This window comes from Boleophthalmus pectinirostris, unplaced genomic scaffold (assembly GCF_026225935.1).
Source record: "Boleophthalmus pectinirostris isolate CB_2022bp ecotype Guang Dong unplaced genomic scaffold, ASM2622593v1 HiC_scaffold_18, whole genome shotgun sequence".
NCBI lineage: Eukaryota > Metazoa > Chordata > Actinopteri > Gobiiformes > Gobiidae > Boleophthalmus > Boleophthalmus pectinirostris.
Window position 1 is genome coordinate 24,491,766 of NW_026571133.1, and position 17,899 is coordinate 24,509,664.

The 17,899-nt window shown below is 37.9% G+C and overlaps 1 protein-coding gene across 2 annotated transcripts; it reads right to left on the minus strand.

The window, feature by feature from the left end:
* Positions 1–733: 733 nt before the first annotated feature.
* LOC110157319 (arylsulfatase B) lies at positions 734–17,830 on the minus strand. Of its 2 annotated transcripts, XR_008632128.1 has the most exons (11): positions 17,365–17,830; positions 16,905–17,091; positions 16,279–16,469; positions 15,779–15,986; positions 13,757–14,000; positions 13,601–13,671; positions 11,426–11,557; positions 11,067–11,352; positions 10,700–10,805; positions 7,222–7,382; positions 734–2,856 (listed from the first exon to the last, which is right to left on the minus strand). XR_008632128.1 is itself a non-coding variant. In XM_020921630.2 (9 exons), exons 1-8 carry the CDS (start codon positions 17,635–17,637, stop codon positions 11,087–11,089), a joined length of 1,572 nt encoding a protein of 523 aa, XP_020777289.1. In that variant the 5' UTR covers positions 17,638–17,830; the 3' UTR covers positions 9,379–10,805; positions 11,067–11,086. The 2 variants fall into 2 exon arrangements, 1 of the variants encoding a protein (XP_020777289.1); XM_020921630.2 differs by lacking the exons at positions 734–2,856; positions 7,222–7,382 and having other exon boundaries at positions 9,379–10,805.
* Between the last annotated feature and the right edge of the window lie 69 nt (positions 17,831–17,899).

Here is a 17,899-nt window from a genome sequence, read left to right on the forward strand (position 1 = left end):
AGGTACTCATCTGTTTAGAATCCAAACTCTATTGATTAGAAAGAATGGGACAAGATCAAAAATATCTCATAAGATAAAAATGCCATGGGGAATAATCTTTTTTCCTTGTGTTCCCATTTGACTTGAACAAAAAAGTTGCACCTGTTAGTTACATCTCTCTGAGCAGCTGTAGTTAAAGCACTTCTACAATCATGCAAAAAAATACATCAACTAAGAATTATGAGGCAAAAGTCAGAACTGCACAATGTATTCATTAGTTATATCAAAATGTCTCGATCTCATGTACTCAGTCTTGTGCCTTGTGTCTATCAATAACTGGTGGTCATTTTTCTGGACTTGCAAAAATTAGATTATACCAGACATAATGAAACATAATAGGCACTGAATTGATTATGAGCAAGGTGAGTTCATAAGTGGTCCCAGTCTTGTTTGTTGAATTATATTAGGGGATGTTTCATGGAGGCATGCTTGTATCTGTGGGTTATGACCCTGGGTTGATGCGCCACAGGTCACTGGTCAGAGGAATCTGATGGCAGTGCAGTAACAGAACGACCCCTTTAATGACCTCATGATTCTAGAGTGTCAGGCAGAGATAAGTAAGTGTAATTTAAGTCAATGGGTTGGGTTTAAAAAAGTCCTCTCTCTCCTATTTGTATGGATGTATTGCACTGAGGAGGTGGCACTAACAGCCAATAGTGTAGAACTAGTAGCAAAAAAGAGTACAAATATAACATGACTTTTAAATATTTATTTAAAAATAAAAATCGTGTTTAAATCCATGTTATTAGGGTAACAGGGTGACTGAAAATGAGTGACAGTTTTGCTATAATAAATGTTTGCATATATAAAAGCATGTGAAATATGAAATACCTTGATGCAAATGAACATTGTGATAAAAAAATAAGCAGTAACCGTCTAGTACTTAAATGTAAATGTATCACTAAGTGAGTATAAGGCACAGTTTTAAGTAGAAAGACAAAGAGAAAGAGGCAGCTCCAAGCCTGAGAAATGGATCACAGATGTTTGACCCAGGCATGTCCCAGTTAACTGCCAAACATTACGTCTGATACTCCGGGCCTTTCAAACCTTACTTGTTTAAAGCTGTCATTTCTTCATGCATCATGTGCTCCTATTTCAGCACTACCATTACACTCATTTTAACTTGTTTTTGAGCCTATGTTTACCCCCTTGTCCCAGGCTTTGCAGAGGGAGACAAGAGTAATCCCTGCTGTCTTCAGATGGCAAATACCACTTAGCTGCCACGGACAGCCTCAAATGACAACAGCAAACAAAGAAATACCTAATTTGCTGCATTCTTCCCTCTCAAAGACTGACCTAAGCAGGAGACCCTGTTATTTGAGTGAGCCCAGAATGAAGGAGTCACAACAACAAATGCACATCAAATGCACAAAAAATATAGATTATATAAAGAAAGATGTATTCACTAGCAGAAAACATAGCAGTAGTAAATAAACTCTGAATGTGATTCTATGAATTTTCAGAGGCAAAGTACTTAAGTGGACCAGTAGAGCACAAGTCAGCCTTATCTGTGAAGACTAAGATTAGTAAATCAATTTCCAGCTGCACAGGCCATTAGGCAGATGGTGGGCTAAAGGGAAGGCGTTCACCAAGAACAAGACGAAAAATACAGTTGCATTTTGAGTGAGACGGTAACTGGGTCAGCCTTTATATATGGCCTGTGTCACTTTTATTAAAGCAATATGCTGCAGAATGGAGGACTGGTTACACAGAGGCTACAAAAAAACAATATGATCAATAACAAACCGGCAATTTCAACCAGATCAGGGTTTTTATGGTGATAGGGGAACTACAAATAAAATAATTGACTAGACCAGGCCAAAACTGAAAATGCGTCATTCCATGCCATTTCATCAAATTTCCAGAAAATCTCACGCATCATGTTTTTTAAAAATTCTGAAACCGTTTTCACAGGTCGATATCTCCGTAAGTATCACACATAGAGGGCTGCAATTTTGTAGGCTTGTACTCCTCCAATCTGTGTTCAAATAACATCAATTGAAAGTTTGGTTTCTCAACTCATTGTCATTTTATATGAACCTAAAAATGAAACAAACGTGTTCATTTCTGTGGCGTACCATTTTTAGCCCCTTTGTAAACCTACTTCTAGGAGTAGTAGAGCCTTAATTTTTTTGAGAATCAAGATATGTACTAGGACTGTTAAAAGAAATCACCAAATGTTTAAAATTTTAAATAGGTTATGTGTGAGGGTCCTGTTAAAAACAAGAAAACGCAACATGGTCCAATTTTCACATGTAATTAATGGCATGTGGGTAGTGATAAAAAAAAAAAGTGTTACCAAATGGTACCAAACAGATGTATTTTATGAAGCTCCTTCAATTTTTTATTGTATCTTGAACATTCGCATTTGACACAATGGCACGAGTATACAGTGACCATGTACTATGTTTTATTCCAGCAGCTAAAGCTCCCAAACATGAAGAATGAACAAGAATGAATCAACAGGGTGTGTTACAAGATATCTAACAACCCAGAACTCAGAACATGTATGTCTTATTCGTCATCAGTATCAGTAGGCACATCCTCATAAACCCACAGTCGGTCCCGAAGCTTTTGGATTTTCTGGCTGAGGTCACGGCAGCATGGACAGTCCCCACAAGCTTGACCACCAGAATTCTGCTCAACCTGTGGAAGCTTTGCCATTCCTGGTGGACTGGTTTTAGATGGTTCAGTTGACCATGTTGACTGCGGTGTGGCCTTGGAAGTTGAATCAGGCGCTTCGTCATCTGTGCACTTCATTCATTTCTTGGGAGTAGGCTCTTGGTCCCATGGTGATCCAAACATGTATTGGCTCTCCTTAAAATTAAAAAACAAAACAAAAAAAACCCTAAACTTCAAAACAAATGTGCATTTGGAACTATATAGGTTCAGCCCAGAATAAAGATGAATATGATTTTTTATATGCGATAAATTCCCACAAATCCTGCAATTTCCCTTAAATGGACAAACTTAGCACTTTCCATTTAAGATTCCATAAGACTTTCTTTACCTGCTCGGGCGATACGAACATGATAGGGGACTGTTTCCTCACTTCTTGGCTGCTTCCGCATGTTTGAGTTCATTGCGCACAAAAATCTATTGTGAAGTTTGCATAGTGTTGAACATCAATGCGCCTTCCACTACTAAAAGAAGACAATATCATATTGTTGAACATGACTTGATTGTTTCTTTAATATGAGAATAAGCTACAGCTGTTTTCTTGGATGTCAGATAACTTGTCATAGATACCTTGTCACATCAAAATTATGATCAAACCATTTGATTCAGTCTTTAAATGTTTAGTGACCTTAGCTTCTGGAATAAAACATAGTACATGGTCATTGTATACTCGTGTCATTGTGTCTTGCACTATGACCGAAACCTCAAAAATGCGAAGGTTCAAGATACAATAAAAAAATTGGAGCTTCGTAAAATACATATGTTTGGTACCATATGAAAGGTCTTTTTCTGGTCTTTCAAAAAAAAATTATTCCAAAAAATGTTTATCACTACCCACATGCCATAAATTGCATGTGAAAATCGGATCATGTTACGTTTTCTTGTTTTAACAAGACCCTCACACATAACCTATTTAAAATTTTAAACATTTGGTGATTTCTTTTAACAGTCCTATTACATATCTTGATTCTCAAAAGAATTTAAGGGTCTCTGACACCGAGAAGTAGGTTTAAAAAGGGGCTAAAAATGGTACGCCACGGAAATGAACACGTCTTTTTTTTTTAAAATAATTTTTAAGTTCATATAAAATGACAATGAGTTGAGATTCCAATCTTCCGATAGATGTTTTTTGAACACAGAGTAGAGGAGTACAAGCCTACAAAAATTTAAGCCCTCTATGTGTGATACTTATGGAGATATCGACCTGTGAAAACGGTCAAGAAAAAATTTAGTGATTTTGGGCCCGTAAATTGACACATACTCCCCTCATAAAATGAGCTGTAACTTAAAAAGTAAAACTTCACAGGGTTGGTACATGATAATAAGGGACTATTTGGTATTTTTTTCAAAATTTTTTGAGATCGAAGTGTGTGGGCCATTTGTTGAAATGGCGTGGAATGACCCAAATACAAGTCTGAAGACATTTTTAAATTAAAAGTAAGTCAGATTGCAGAACACTCAAACTCTATGAGTTTGAGTGTTCTGCAATCTGACTTATTTTTGTAGGTCTAAATAATTCAATCGTAGTGTTTAAAGCCACACAATGAACTTAGGACCAAGCCTTATCACACATATGCACAAGCTGCCTATTGTGCAGGAACCTAACCTTTGATCATTAGAATACAGCTGGGAGACCGGAGTCCCTACACCCCTGACAAAATCACCATCTTTCTGCACCAGTCTGTTATAACATTTAGAGAGGAGTAGAGCCATGACTGTATGGTCTACCAGCTCTTGGACAAACTCAAGTCAATGTAAAACACCAGTGGAGATTTAACAGTTGCTTTGGGACCCGAAATGCTTGAGGCACTGCAGCTGTCAGCCCAAACGCATGTCTGCCTCGCATTCCCCCTGAGACTGACCCCCCGCACCACAAAGGGAAAAAACACCACTGAATTTTTCTCCTCGTTTCACCCGACAAGAGAGTCCTGCCCCCCACTTGGTCCGCCACAAGTCATTCACTTCTCTTTCTCTTCATGGAATGACACTGCGTCCACTGCTAGGCCCCTATTGATAGAGAGAGCACCACTGTGAGCTTTGTTGTAAAGTCGACCCCACCCATACAGTTTCCCAATAAATGAAGCCAAACAGATACCACTAAAAAGAGTGATCAGAATAGAAAAGAAAGGAGCAAAAAGGGCAATTGGCTGCCTAATCTAATCAATGTGCATGACTAGCCACACTGTGGAAGACAGCTTTTGCAAGTCAACAAATATGCAACATTTAAACTGCTAAAATAGATATGTTCACATTGAGGATAGTTACTCTAAGACTGAATGAGACTGACAAAGAAAGATTTAGATGCAGAAATTCGCATATCTGTATCAATTTATGACATTGCGACATTCTATGCCTAGAACGCTATTGATTTGAACAGACCTTCTTGATTAATATTTGAGACTAGAATTGGAAGTGAATTTAAAAAAAAAAAAAGTCAAATGTGTCTTCTCTGGTTTTCAGTCCCAACAAACATTTAATGTCAAAAAAATACATAAAGTAAAAACTTTCTGCTGTTATTCATTTGAACAGCATTTTCATCAGTTTTACAGCCAAATAAACAATCTTTAGAGTGTGGTGCCCATTTTAATGCACTTTCTTTAAGTGTTAGCAACAGAAGCACTCAGGAAGTGTGCTATTTTTATTGGCTGCATTTACAGAGGCAATAAGGGAAACTGTGGCTTTCTTTATTCTTTATGTAGACAGATGTGTAAGAATATTAGAAGTAAATAAGAGGAACAGATGCAAATGCATTTTTTTTCATTAAGGCTGTTGGCACTGCAGGCTGTGCACAGAGGGCCCCTCACTGTAACAAACTGTATTCCAGATGTTGAGCGGGAATCATCTGTGGTAACCTCTGACACAAAAGTAGCCATTCAATTAGTGAATTTCACACCGACTTAAGTTTCACGCACAAGCAGATAGTGCCCAGGTCTAATTTCAACAGGCCAGTCAATGATATTTACAATGGAAATACAACACATAGAACTTCATTAAGAAATGCACAGTGTGTAGAGGTTAGAGATCAAGATCCTTCACTGAAAACAGCTCCCTCTCAAGGGGAAATAAACTGACTGCCTTCAATCTGGATTTTGGATCATAGTGCTGCTGTCACTGAAGTTCAGAAGGAGGATGATGTGGCAACTATGCATCATGTGCAAGAAAAGAATGAACAGTTTGCAGAAGTCCTTTTTTGTGACAAAGAAACAATAGAATGAGGAATAACATTCATTTTGCTCTGGCAAGTTTATGCTTTTAAACCTTCTAGACCTCTTGCATGGTAAATGACTTCATCAGCATTTAGAAAAGGAAATAGTGCTGTTACTAGAGAAGTCATAGGAAAGTTGAGCTATTGCACTCCGGTTAAAAGACTTTCCACTCATGTATCAACACAAGGCAAATTACAAAACTGCCACATTTTTAATAACAGTTCAATGAACTTAAGTAACGTCAGTAGGCAGATGTTCATATAAATTCAAATAGTACACTGGTATAATGACAGCCCGCACTGCATGGAAACATGTGGTGGGGAAATTTCCTTCAGTTTAAATCAGGGGCAATAGTTTGGAACAACAACACGGCTAATGGAGTCTGCTACTGGAAAGAAAGAAAAATAAAACAAAAAATAACAAGTATTAGAGGGAAGTATGAAAATCTTCTACATCAGTGGAAGTGGTAGTTTTACATTACAGAAGTGGGTTATTTTCTAAGCAATGGGTACTCTTGAAATACAACACCCAAAACAAGAATCAGAGTATTGCACTTTGTTTGGACTGTTGTTTAAAGAGACAATAGTGGAGCAGCAACCCTAGATCTTACAAAGCACACAGACCTATGTAGGCACTGACATCGTGTACAAATGATGGGGGCTGGAGGTTATGTGGGGCCTTTCAATGCTTTTTCTTGGTGCCTTAAAAAAAATACAAAGCCAGACTTTAGCTACATCATAAATAAAAACTATAACATACAATAAAAAAATACTTTGATTAAAACAATTTAAACAATTTCTAGAGCACTCGCTCTAGCCTGTTAAGAAAGTCCAAACCTGGCTGCTTCTTCGTGTGTTTAATGTGATGTCCATATGGGTCATGGTAAAGAATAATAATAATGAATAATAGTTAGCATTATGCTGATTTAATATAATACAATTTTAGGGGATTGAAAGGATGGTGTACAGCAATGGTTGCTGTTGCCTTGACTATCTTAGGCATGATCTTAAAGAGTCTATAACCTTCTAACTAACCCAATCCTATGTGGCTCTTTTGATGCTGTACCTAAGGTTGATCAAAGATGCTGGCACATAGTTAGCGCGAACTAGGCGGCTGCCTAAAGTTTCCACTTTCCAAAACGGCCTAAGCGCGAATGGAGAGCCAGACAAAAACTTAAAATTCTGAGCACAAGCAGGACTGATTACACTGAGACGAACAAACGAGTTTACGTATTATTCATCACAGAACATATCGGGCTTAGATAAAAGGCAAAAGATTTGTTGAGTCGACTACTTACGCGCTCGCTGCTTTCTGACTCTGGCTGAAAAGGCTGTAATCTACTTTAATTCCAGAAAGTTATGGATCCGTTAGATGTGAGGCGGTGGTAGTTTACTTCGGTGCTGTCAGCGTTGCCCTTCTACTTTTTTCCTCTCGGTGATAGTGGCACGTTTTCTCCGACTGCAAGGCACAATGAATGGCTCAGCCCCCCTTCTCAACACGGCTGGAGGAGTGACTGGAGTAAGCCACCTCCCCCTGCTTTCTTTTCTTTCTGCATACTATATGTAGAAGTAAGAAACACTTTGACATGTGACATTAACAGAAAAAGAAAACTGTTGATCTATGTTTAAAATGAGGGAAAAGGTAGGGTATTGAGTCCTAAAATATAATATATTTCTTGCAACTTTGTACATGTTTAACCCATAAGCTAATTAAATGAGACCATTTCAAGAGTCTCCACTCGCTAATTACAATGCTATAGGGCCCATTCTTTTCTAGGCTATAACTGCATTGTGACTGCATTAGTTAATGTAGGCCATTAGGTCATCCATTACTCCACAAGAAGCAGCTGAGAAAGATTATATTTTGGCCCTGTCTCATGTTTCTCATTCAACAAAAAACTTGAGCACACACCCATTGGTCTAGCAAAAAGCCATTACATAGTCAGTGAATCTCGGTGCTAAGGGGATTTTAGTTTTTATTCTTGTTGCATAAAAGTAACAGTTGGACTTGAACCCATGCCTCATTTTCAGTTTCTTTTCCTGTGAAAAGAACATAAGAGAAGGCTCGTGATAAATGTTTTGGGCAAAACAGTTACTGCCCTGGTGTTTGTGCCCTGTTACACAGGTGGTTGATAATATAGTCAAAGGTAGCCTGTCTTTGAATTTGAGCAATGTCACATTTTGACTTTTTTCTTATTTTGTTCTTGTCCTTCATAGCTTTGGCTTGTCGAATTATCAAAAGTTAATTGCATCCTTTAAATCTTTACTTTACCTTAGGTAATTTCTACTGTGAATACTGTGGTACTTTTACTTAAGTAATCACTTCACTGAGCTGTTTTTACTTGTAGTGGAGTAATATTGGACCAGTAATGAAATGCAGTACTTTGACCACCTTTGTCCACAGTCAGTCTTGAATGTCCATCTCTTCCTGCACTTTAGTGACCTCTTATTGAGGGACGTTTTCACTCTTTGCTGTACATATACAAAAGTTGGATTTTCCCCTTTCAAGGCACTAAGATTAAAATCATCCTAGTGAGGAATGTGTTAAACTGTTTTCACAGACAGGGAGCACAGTCAGGCACAATATTGTTTGGAATTCCAGTCCTTTGACTGTCTTGTCTCTGTCTCTCCATGCAGAGACATATCAAAGAGGACAAAAAAGGTGGTTGCGCATTTTTATCATCTATGTGCACTTCATCAAAACATGCAGCTTCAACCCAAATAATGTTTCCACTGTCATCTCGTCTGGGGTATCATATAAGAGAGACACACTATAGCTCACAGCTGAAATAACAGTGCACTGCGTCACATCCAGCCAATCCCGCTGTTGATCCATCCAGAGTCAATGTGTCGCTTTGGGAGGCACACTTCACAGGACTAAGTCAAAGAGCAGGATTAAGCGTGAAAGGAGCAGCAGAGCAGCTTTAAAAACTATGAAGAAGAGACAAGTCGTGGCACTGCTGAGGTTAGCTGCTCCTAATGACAAGGAGAGATGGAATAACTCTTCAGGAGGGGTAGCTCACCACAGACATGTATGAGAAGTGCAAAAGTGGTTATGCTGAGAAACACGCTAAGCGTAAGCGTTAGTTTAGATAGATGATAAACACTGGCAACATCTAATTACATAGACTATCCCATCACCCTGAGATCCAAAGTTTTGATTGTGGAGTATACACAAACTGACAAATTTATGTCTTTGGCAATGAAATAAATACTCTCACAACCAACCATTACCAAAATCCGGGTTTGAAATCCATCTGCAGCAAAGTCTTTTTAAAGCAAATATACACCAAGATTTTGTGCTTTTTTTTTTTTTTTTTTTTTTAAAACACAGGTTTCCCCACAACCAGAGGGCTACCATGAACTGCCTCAAAGTCTTAGGTAAATTATTTAAATAAACCTTAAAGTCTTCCAATTGAGATTACTTACATGGAAAATTTGCTATATACAGGAAATAACATTTTAGCATATTTATTTATTGGAGGATGTAGTGTAGGTCACGTGTCAGAGCAAGGTTCTCAATAGGGAATCTTCCCTGTGTACTTCGAATATTACCAGTTAAAAAGGTCAACTGCCAGAGGTCAAAGGGCAGCTGTTTTACAGAAATGTGTTTCTCCTGAGACTCCAAATATGAAAATCACCCAGCAGAAACCCAGCATGACCACCATTCATAACATTCAGAAAGCAAAAAACAGAATGCAGGTGAACATTATTAAGAAAAGGCCACAGCAATATACAAACTACCAAAACAAACATTTTCCCCCTTCTCTGTAGAAATTACATTATCTCACATACCTATCACATAATTCAATGGGGATTTGTTGCTCATGGGGAGATTAGGAATATTAATAAACATAGTAAACTGCAGAAATAAATAAACACAAATAAAAACAATAATAAATCCAAAAAATAAAATCTAACTCAAATTGGGCAAAAAAAAAAAAAGGACCTATCCCACTTGTCATGCACAAAAATCTCTCATTTTTTAATGCTCCTCACAAAGCTAGGCATATATACACAACTGCACATTGAAAAAAAATTAAAAAATTCTTAGACTGTCATTTAAGATAAGGGTTTTTGGCCACATGAATAAATGGGAGGCTTAAACATCAATCCGAAGAACCCATTAACAAATATAACTAAGTTCCCCAGCCTCTTCCCCTTCCCACTTGTAGCTATACAGATTGGCATATGTACTGTTATTTCCATAGTTGTCATTATTCTCAACATTATGTTGCTCCCTCCAATACACTGTTAAGAATCTTTGCATTACTATACACAATTAGTCATTTATATTTACTAACGCTGAACCATACATACACACTCTACAGTAAATGCCATACCTTGCAACAAAGGGTATTTGAACAAAAGGTAAGAACTTGACAAAGGTGTTAACAAGGAAACAATTTAATCCAGTTAATGTCACAATACACAATACAGCGTTTTTTGGTGAAGGCTCTACTTTACCAAAAGCGCTCTATTGTGTATTGTGACATTAACTGGATTAAACTTTGTATGGATTCATTTATTTTTGCTACTGTGCATCAACATCACTCAGCCTTTTATTTAAACTCCAGAGCTCCCATTCTCTATGAGTCACCCCACCGAAGTATTTGCCAGTATAAGCCCCCGTTACTATGTGACGGCCAACAAGAGGAGCTCTTAGGAGCCCTCTGCTCGAAATGGTTAAAACAGCTTTAATTTATATTATATTTTATTTAATACTAAAAAAATTCTATATGCTGCAACAATAATTTTGACGAACTTGCGTAATACCTTGCGTAATATTAGGCATGTCACAGTAATAAGGGCAGGTCCATTCTGTGGTGATAATGCCGGGTTAACACATTGTGGTGGTCAGCTGCAGATCAGGACATGCATTCTGTAAATGAGAAATTGACATTTTGCAACTGAGTATCTGTTGCGTGCATCTTTACTATTTCATTGTAGTCCATTAACATTTGAGCTGTATGTCCAATTACTAATAATGTATATGTCTGCTTTATTGTAGCTTGCTGCAACAGTAAGGTTAGTTTAGAACAGGGAATTGGGAATAGTTTCTGAATGACTATAGTTTGTCATTATATTTCCTATACTGACATCAAAATGTGTTTGCGACAGGCCAGGTAACATGTTTACACACCTTCATTAGATAATATCTTTCTAGGCCCATGGTCCCCAGGCTCCACCAGGGCCTGGGTCACACTTTGGATCATCATCAGGGTAGTTTACTGGTAATGCCTGTTTCTGGTAAACGTTGAGTCGACCAAGAAGATAGTCAACAACTGTAGGGAACTTAGCAGATAACTCAGTCCTTTCCTCTGGATCATTCTCAACATCAAATAGCATGACTGGCTTCAGTGGGTGCAGATCAAGGATTTGGGACTCAGAATTATTACTGTCAGGTTGAGGGAACCAAGCATCACAACCTATGAGACCAAAAAGACATATGTGTATATTTGAACAAAGCTTCCATTTTTGTAAAGCAGACAGAAGATAGACCTGGATAGCCAGTTAGCAGTTTCCAGTTTGACCATCGAATAGCTGCGTGAATGGATACATTGAAGCCAGAGTGAGCCCAGGAGTTTCCACTGTCCACCTGAGCCAAAGTTAACTTTCTTTTGCTGCCAGGGCCTATGGAGAGCAGAGGACAGTGCACATTATGAAGGTCACTTATTGAGACATGTGAGAACTGCTGATTGAGATGATATTGGATATAAAACCATTGCAGTGGATTTTAAACAACCAGGAGGGTCAGCTACATTATTGCAAATCCAGGGAGAGGAGTAAAAATAAATATAAGTATAATGTAAGGCTGTTCTTTGTATGGTAAAACAAGTATTATGTAGCATGGATTGTTCAAGGGGATCAAAATGAATAAAAATTAACAATTTCAAACAATGTCTGTATTATTAAAGACAGTACACCTTTCTGTATATTTGTAAACCTCTAGGATCAAATAATTTTATATTATGTATTCTAGTTTGTTACTCTGTGTTGCTTATATGCAACAACAATGTGACATCTGTCAATTTGGAGTAATTGTTTTATCATGCAGTGTTTTTCCTTTTAATGCAGCTCTATATTGTAATATGAAGTATCAGTTCTTGCATGCTCTGGGAGGAACAGGCAGATTTCACCACACAGTGAAATGTGTGAGCTTACCTCCTAAAGTTAATCAACAGTCACTTAGGCCTATACCCACAGTTTATATTTGTCATAGCTCACCCCCTTAAAAAGTTAAGATATGTGAACAAATCCAATTCACCAATCACAAAGATCTTATCAGCTTGTGAAACAAAAAGGCCTTGTTCTCTGTCTAGAAATCCTTGTACTTGGGTCATGAGCTATTTCTGTTCTTACTGAAAATGTCTCCCAGATCTGAGCCCATGTGTCTGGGGTTTAACAAAGAAGATGTGGCCTTGAGAGTATTTTCAGGTTCACAGTGTGGTTGACCCTAACAATATGGTCCTGATTAGTCAGATTCACAAGTAATTTTTCTCCTCTAACACTTTCAAAAAGTATTTTCTCTGCATTCTTTGTGCATGCAACCCTCTGTTAAAGCTTTTCAAAGGCTGCCATGTTCCAGTTTGAGTCAGTTTTACAAGTAAAATCCACCACAATTATAACTTGAGGATTAATAAATATGTTCTGTGTTTTGTGGCTACATAATATAAGCTCTAATGGTGGATTTACTGTGGATCATCTTAAGAAAATAGAAATATATGCATAGATTAATCTTGATTTCATAGCACATCATAGCCTACAAAATAGGCAATTTTGTAGTTTGACTGGGTAAGCACAAATTACTTAAAAAGTAGTGAGGGGGAGAAAAGAAATTTAGGGTGATTTGGAGATGATTCAGGGCTGTGTCTATTGACTACTGATTCCTAAAGGGTATTACAAAGATTGGGAAAGGTTTTGTTGTAGCCAGAGAATATCATAATTTAGAAAGACAATAATATGTTTGCTGAGATAAACCATTGTGTTAAAGCACCACTAAACCAGAAATTGGGTTTTAATAAAAATTGATTTGGAGAATGGTTTATCAACACCCTAACCTCAGTTAGTAATATAATAATAAACCATTGTAAAAAGTTTTGCAATGACAAAACACATTAAGAAATGCTTCAGTGGTCTGTTGGTCTGGATGGTTTTATTATTTGTATGACGTGAAATTTATAACATGATCTCAAAATCCTTTTGTTCCCACAGACTCCAGAGTGATCCCCCTTTTGTTGTTTACAATAAGATACACTGTATGTAAGAATCATAAGGTTTTAAGGTTTCTTATATATACCATGCTATAATGGAGTACAACAAATATTATAGGGTTAGTACCTGTATTGGAAGTCTTGGCACGTTTCCCCTGCATACATCTCTAAAGTACTCCACCCATGTCATTATAGCACTGGTTATTGAGGTGTAGTGTCCTTGCTTCAAAAATAGTGAACTTAGGTCGAAGCCCAGAGCCCTCTGAGGAGGAAGTGGTTTGCTCTACCCAAAATTAAGCAAGACTGGTCCACAGTGGTCTGTCTACTGTCCCCCGTAATGGGTAGTACAAATTGTTCAATCTTGAGTTCAAATGTCAGTCATCTTATTACAACATTTATTTACAACGTTTATTAAACAACTATCAGAAAACAGTAGTATGTATAAAGTAATTCATATACTTACATGGAGAAGGGTCACCAAATAAAGGGTCAATGTTGTGCAGGAGCTCCAGTCTGGGAGAGGCATGGCCTTCGCTGTAGGAAAAGAGAACATTCAGTTGTTAAACCATAACACTCTTGCAGTTTTGAGAGGTAGTTACTAGGCAATAGATAGACACACCTGATAGTGTTCCAGACATTGAATCCATCCAGTGGTTTAGTGGAGTTAGTCGAGCCACCAGCCAGAGCCACTAGTGTGGGCAGCCAGTCAGAGATGTGGATAAGCTCACGACTTACACGACCTGGTCGATTTATTAGTGGACTAGCAACAAAGCCCACTCCTCGGACACCACCTTCCCACAGGGTTACTTTCCTTCCTCTTAGGGGCCAGTTGCTGCCACCAGACAAGGTCTGACCACCGTTATCTGTTCATGGTATACAGTAGATTTGTAAATTGTGAGGTTAAAGAATTTTAAGAACTTTAGACAGGAAATAATATGATGGCCAGTTGGTCAGATATGGGTCTGATTTCACAACACCAAGGTAGGTGACTTGTCATACAACTGCACTACTTAAACTATTCAAACACTCAAGTCACACAAGTTAACTTGAGTGTTTGGAAGCCATTTTTAACCTTTCTTCACTTCATTCAAAAGTTTAATTTTAAACAGCAAGGAAATCTGTAAATTGGACATTTAAATGTACTGTGAAAAACACTGAAACAGTAACAGACCAAAGAAAATGGAAACAATACAGCCATGTCTGTCTCTGTCATGAAGTTTCTCTTTCTTAAAACCATTACACACACTCCAAGTTTCAACGGTCATCGGGCTCAGCGGGTTGTCCAGTATAAACACACACAGGCCAATCACAGTGAAGCAAGTCTCAGTTTCAGCTAGTCCTCTGTCTATTCCAGAACTGTCCGTCCCAGACTTCTATGACAGTGTGCCTATAATGCCTTTACAAGCTGTTAGCTATTGCACAGGCCAACTCTACTAGTTCACTTTACAGTGAGCTATACATTTACTTTGCAGTAAAATACCCCAATGAGATGTCACAAAAAATGTCACAATACAATAATCTTGAAGTTGCTGAAGTTCATGACACTTTGGATTTCTGTTTAAACTCATATGGAATATGTGTAGAAGAATAACAGCCCAATAATTACAGCTTAACCAAAGTGACACTGCAAGCTGTAACGTCACTTTGTAAATACGGGAAGGTTATAAATATTGGAAGGTTTAGCATTTATTGTGGAAGGAGTGATGTGAATTCACAAGGTCAGTTGAGGCTATTTCAAAGAAGCAGGAAGTATTTGCTTCCAGTCAGCATACAGGGCGTCTACCTGGCATATGGCTGTCTTCCATGTGAGGACTAACCAAATGTGAAAGAGAACAATGAAAAGACCACCTAGGGCAGCAGACTCCAACTCTAACACTTACAGACAGTTCCTGTCTTCTAATTGTCAAAGTAACTCTCTTGGTTCAAGGAGCATACCTGCTTCACATGAAAATCATTATAAAGATCCAATAAAAGAAGGAAACCCTGTTCAGTTTCAACGAACTGTTTTATACTTTTATGTATTAATTCCATAATGTTTGTATACTAAGGCTTTTCCTGAATTATAAAGTTGTAAATTTTTTATTTACCCATAAGGTAAATTGTACAGTAAACTACTTGGCACAGACACTAAGCGTTTAAGTAGTGTAGTGGCATTTAAAAGGGCGCTCTAATGAACGCAGGAGGTCAAAAGATAAAGGCATTGCCCTCTAGTGGATATTTGAAGTAGTGTACAAATCCAAACGCAAACAAATTGGTAAAATGCTGACATACCATCAATTTACACTCTTGTACAGACCTGGGCATTGTAAAGCTCCCGGACCACATACAGCCCTTTGGTTGACTCTGACTGGCCTGTTAACTGCATTGCTTTTATTTTAGAGCTATATTTTTAAATGGCATTTTTAAGACAACCTCACTTTTTCATAGCTTAGTCATAACATATACTCTTACCAGTATTACCAGCTTGTCAAAACAATGCTACTCACTGCTTTTTATAAAGAAATGCAATTAATATTATGCAGAATTGAGTTAAGCATTTTGGCCCGGCCCTCCATAATATTTTCTGTTTCTCATGTAGCCCTGTGGAAAAAGCCCACCCCTGGAGATATTTGTACTTTAATTGTCTTTCATGTGTTCTTACCCGTTGAAAAGACAAGCACAGTGTTTTCCCAAAGCCCACTTTGTTTAAGGGCCGAGGTAATGTTGCCCACAGCCTCGTCCATAGCAGACACCATGCCAGCATAGATTCGTCGATTATGGTCTTTGATGAAACTGTAGGGCGTCAGGTAGCGCTGGGGAACTTGCAAAGGTGAGTGGACTGCTTGCAGCGCAACATAGAGGAACAGTGGCTGAAGTAATGAACATTAGGCAGGAATTGAATAAGTGGCATACACATGATTTCAGTTAGAATGTTTACAGACCAGAAAGGGCTAACTGTGTTTTCATGACTGTTTAAAGAAAACTGAATACTTTTAATAAGAACTAAACCGGTCAAAATCATAAAAAAGGTCTCCACTGTAAGTTAAACAATTTCAGTTAATAGTATTATAGACTCACTGCAAGTTTCTATAGTTTAAACATACAATACGTTAATATTTTAATGCTTTCTATGTACTTGCTACATGTTTTGTTGTTGTTTACCTTATCGGATTTGTGTGTTTGTATAATACTGGAGGCTCTTTCACTGAAAAGCTCAGTGGAATAAGCTCCTTTATAAGCAGCGGTAGCCTCCTCTCCCTCTCTGAAGTCCAGAGCACACCGGGTTATATTCAAAGAGGATATTGGAAAACAGCGGACATGGTCATAGTAAGTCTCACCGCCAGTTAGATATCCTGTGAATGGAAGTTGACAAATTAAGAGTAGGCCTGTCACAATAACAGTGTGATATATTGCATGAAATATCGACAAAAAATGCCAAACCATAAAACAGAATTATTCTTCAAAAAGTTTTCTAAATGTACAATATTGTTAAAAATATGAGCTGCAATAAATAAATAAATAACAGAATTAAACACTTTAGTAGTTACTTTGGACCTGTAATGAGTCACAGAAGTTATTAACCTTCTACAGCTCAAATCTTACTGTATTACAGAACAATAACCTAAATTTGACCACTAGTACAAAGAAACAGTCCACATGATAAATACTGTCCCCCCAAAATAATTGTTCCATCTGTCATATATTGAACAATAAGCTAATCGGTAATTGCTGTGACAGCCCTAATTACGAAAAACCTAGAACAACAGTAAAAAAGCATTAGGCATTACCAAAGTATGAGTGAAAACCCCTCTGGGTAGGAAGACAGTCTTTTTTGTACATGCCCAGGTGCCACTTGCCAACCATATGTGTAGAGTAACCTGCTTTTCCCATCAGCTGTGGCAGTAATGTCTCATCCAGTGGGACACAGTATGGCTGACAGGGCCATATGATCTGATGCTGCAATCCTGTGCGAATCTAAGGACACAAAGAGGTCCCATTTCAGCAAAACTTGCACAAACAAAAAGAGGACACATTTTGGTCATAGTTATGAAACCTGTGCACACACATAAGAGCCATGACAAAACTGATTAAATAAGAGTTGTGACTCTGCCACTCTTGCAGAGAGACTGGGACTAAATTGAGACACATTTAATTATTTATATTGTAAGTATATAAAGGGACATTACTTTTAGTTTATGTATACAACTGAAGTATACTTCCATAAAGAGTAGACACAAAGCTGCTCACCTGGTATCTCCCCGTCATTAGTTGGTTCCTGGATGGAGTACAAATGGGCTGAACATAATAGTTCTCCAATCGGACACCACTCGCGGATAGTTGGTCTAAATTTGGTGTTTTAATCTCAGAGCCGTGGTAGCCAACATCATACCAACCAAAATCGTCAGCCAGAATTAAAACTATATGAGGCTGCTTTGCTGCTGAAACCGCCGTAAACCCATTTAGAAAACCGCTGACTATAAAGATATTGAGAAGAATGCAGAAGTACTGAGGAAACGGCATATTTCTCGAAGACTTTCAAACAGCAGAAGCACAAGGTAAAGAGGAGACATGTAGGTTAGCACTAGAGGACCAGCAATTTAACCATACGTCACCATATTCCCCAAAAGCAACCACAATAGATACTGACTTCGAAGTACTATAATACAGAAATTGGTAGTACTGCGAATCCTTCGAAACTTCCGCTTTCTCTTACTTGAAAACATCTCGGCTGAAGTAGCCAATCAGCTTCAAGAAAAATAAAGATCACATGACTTATAAGGAA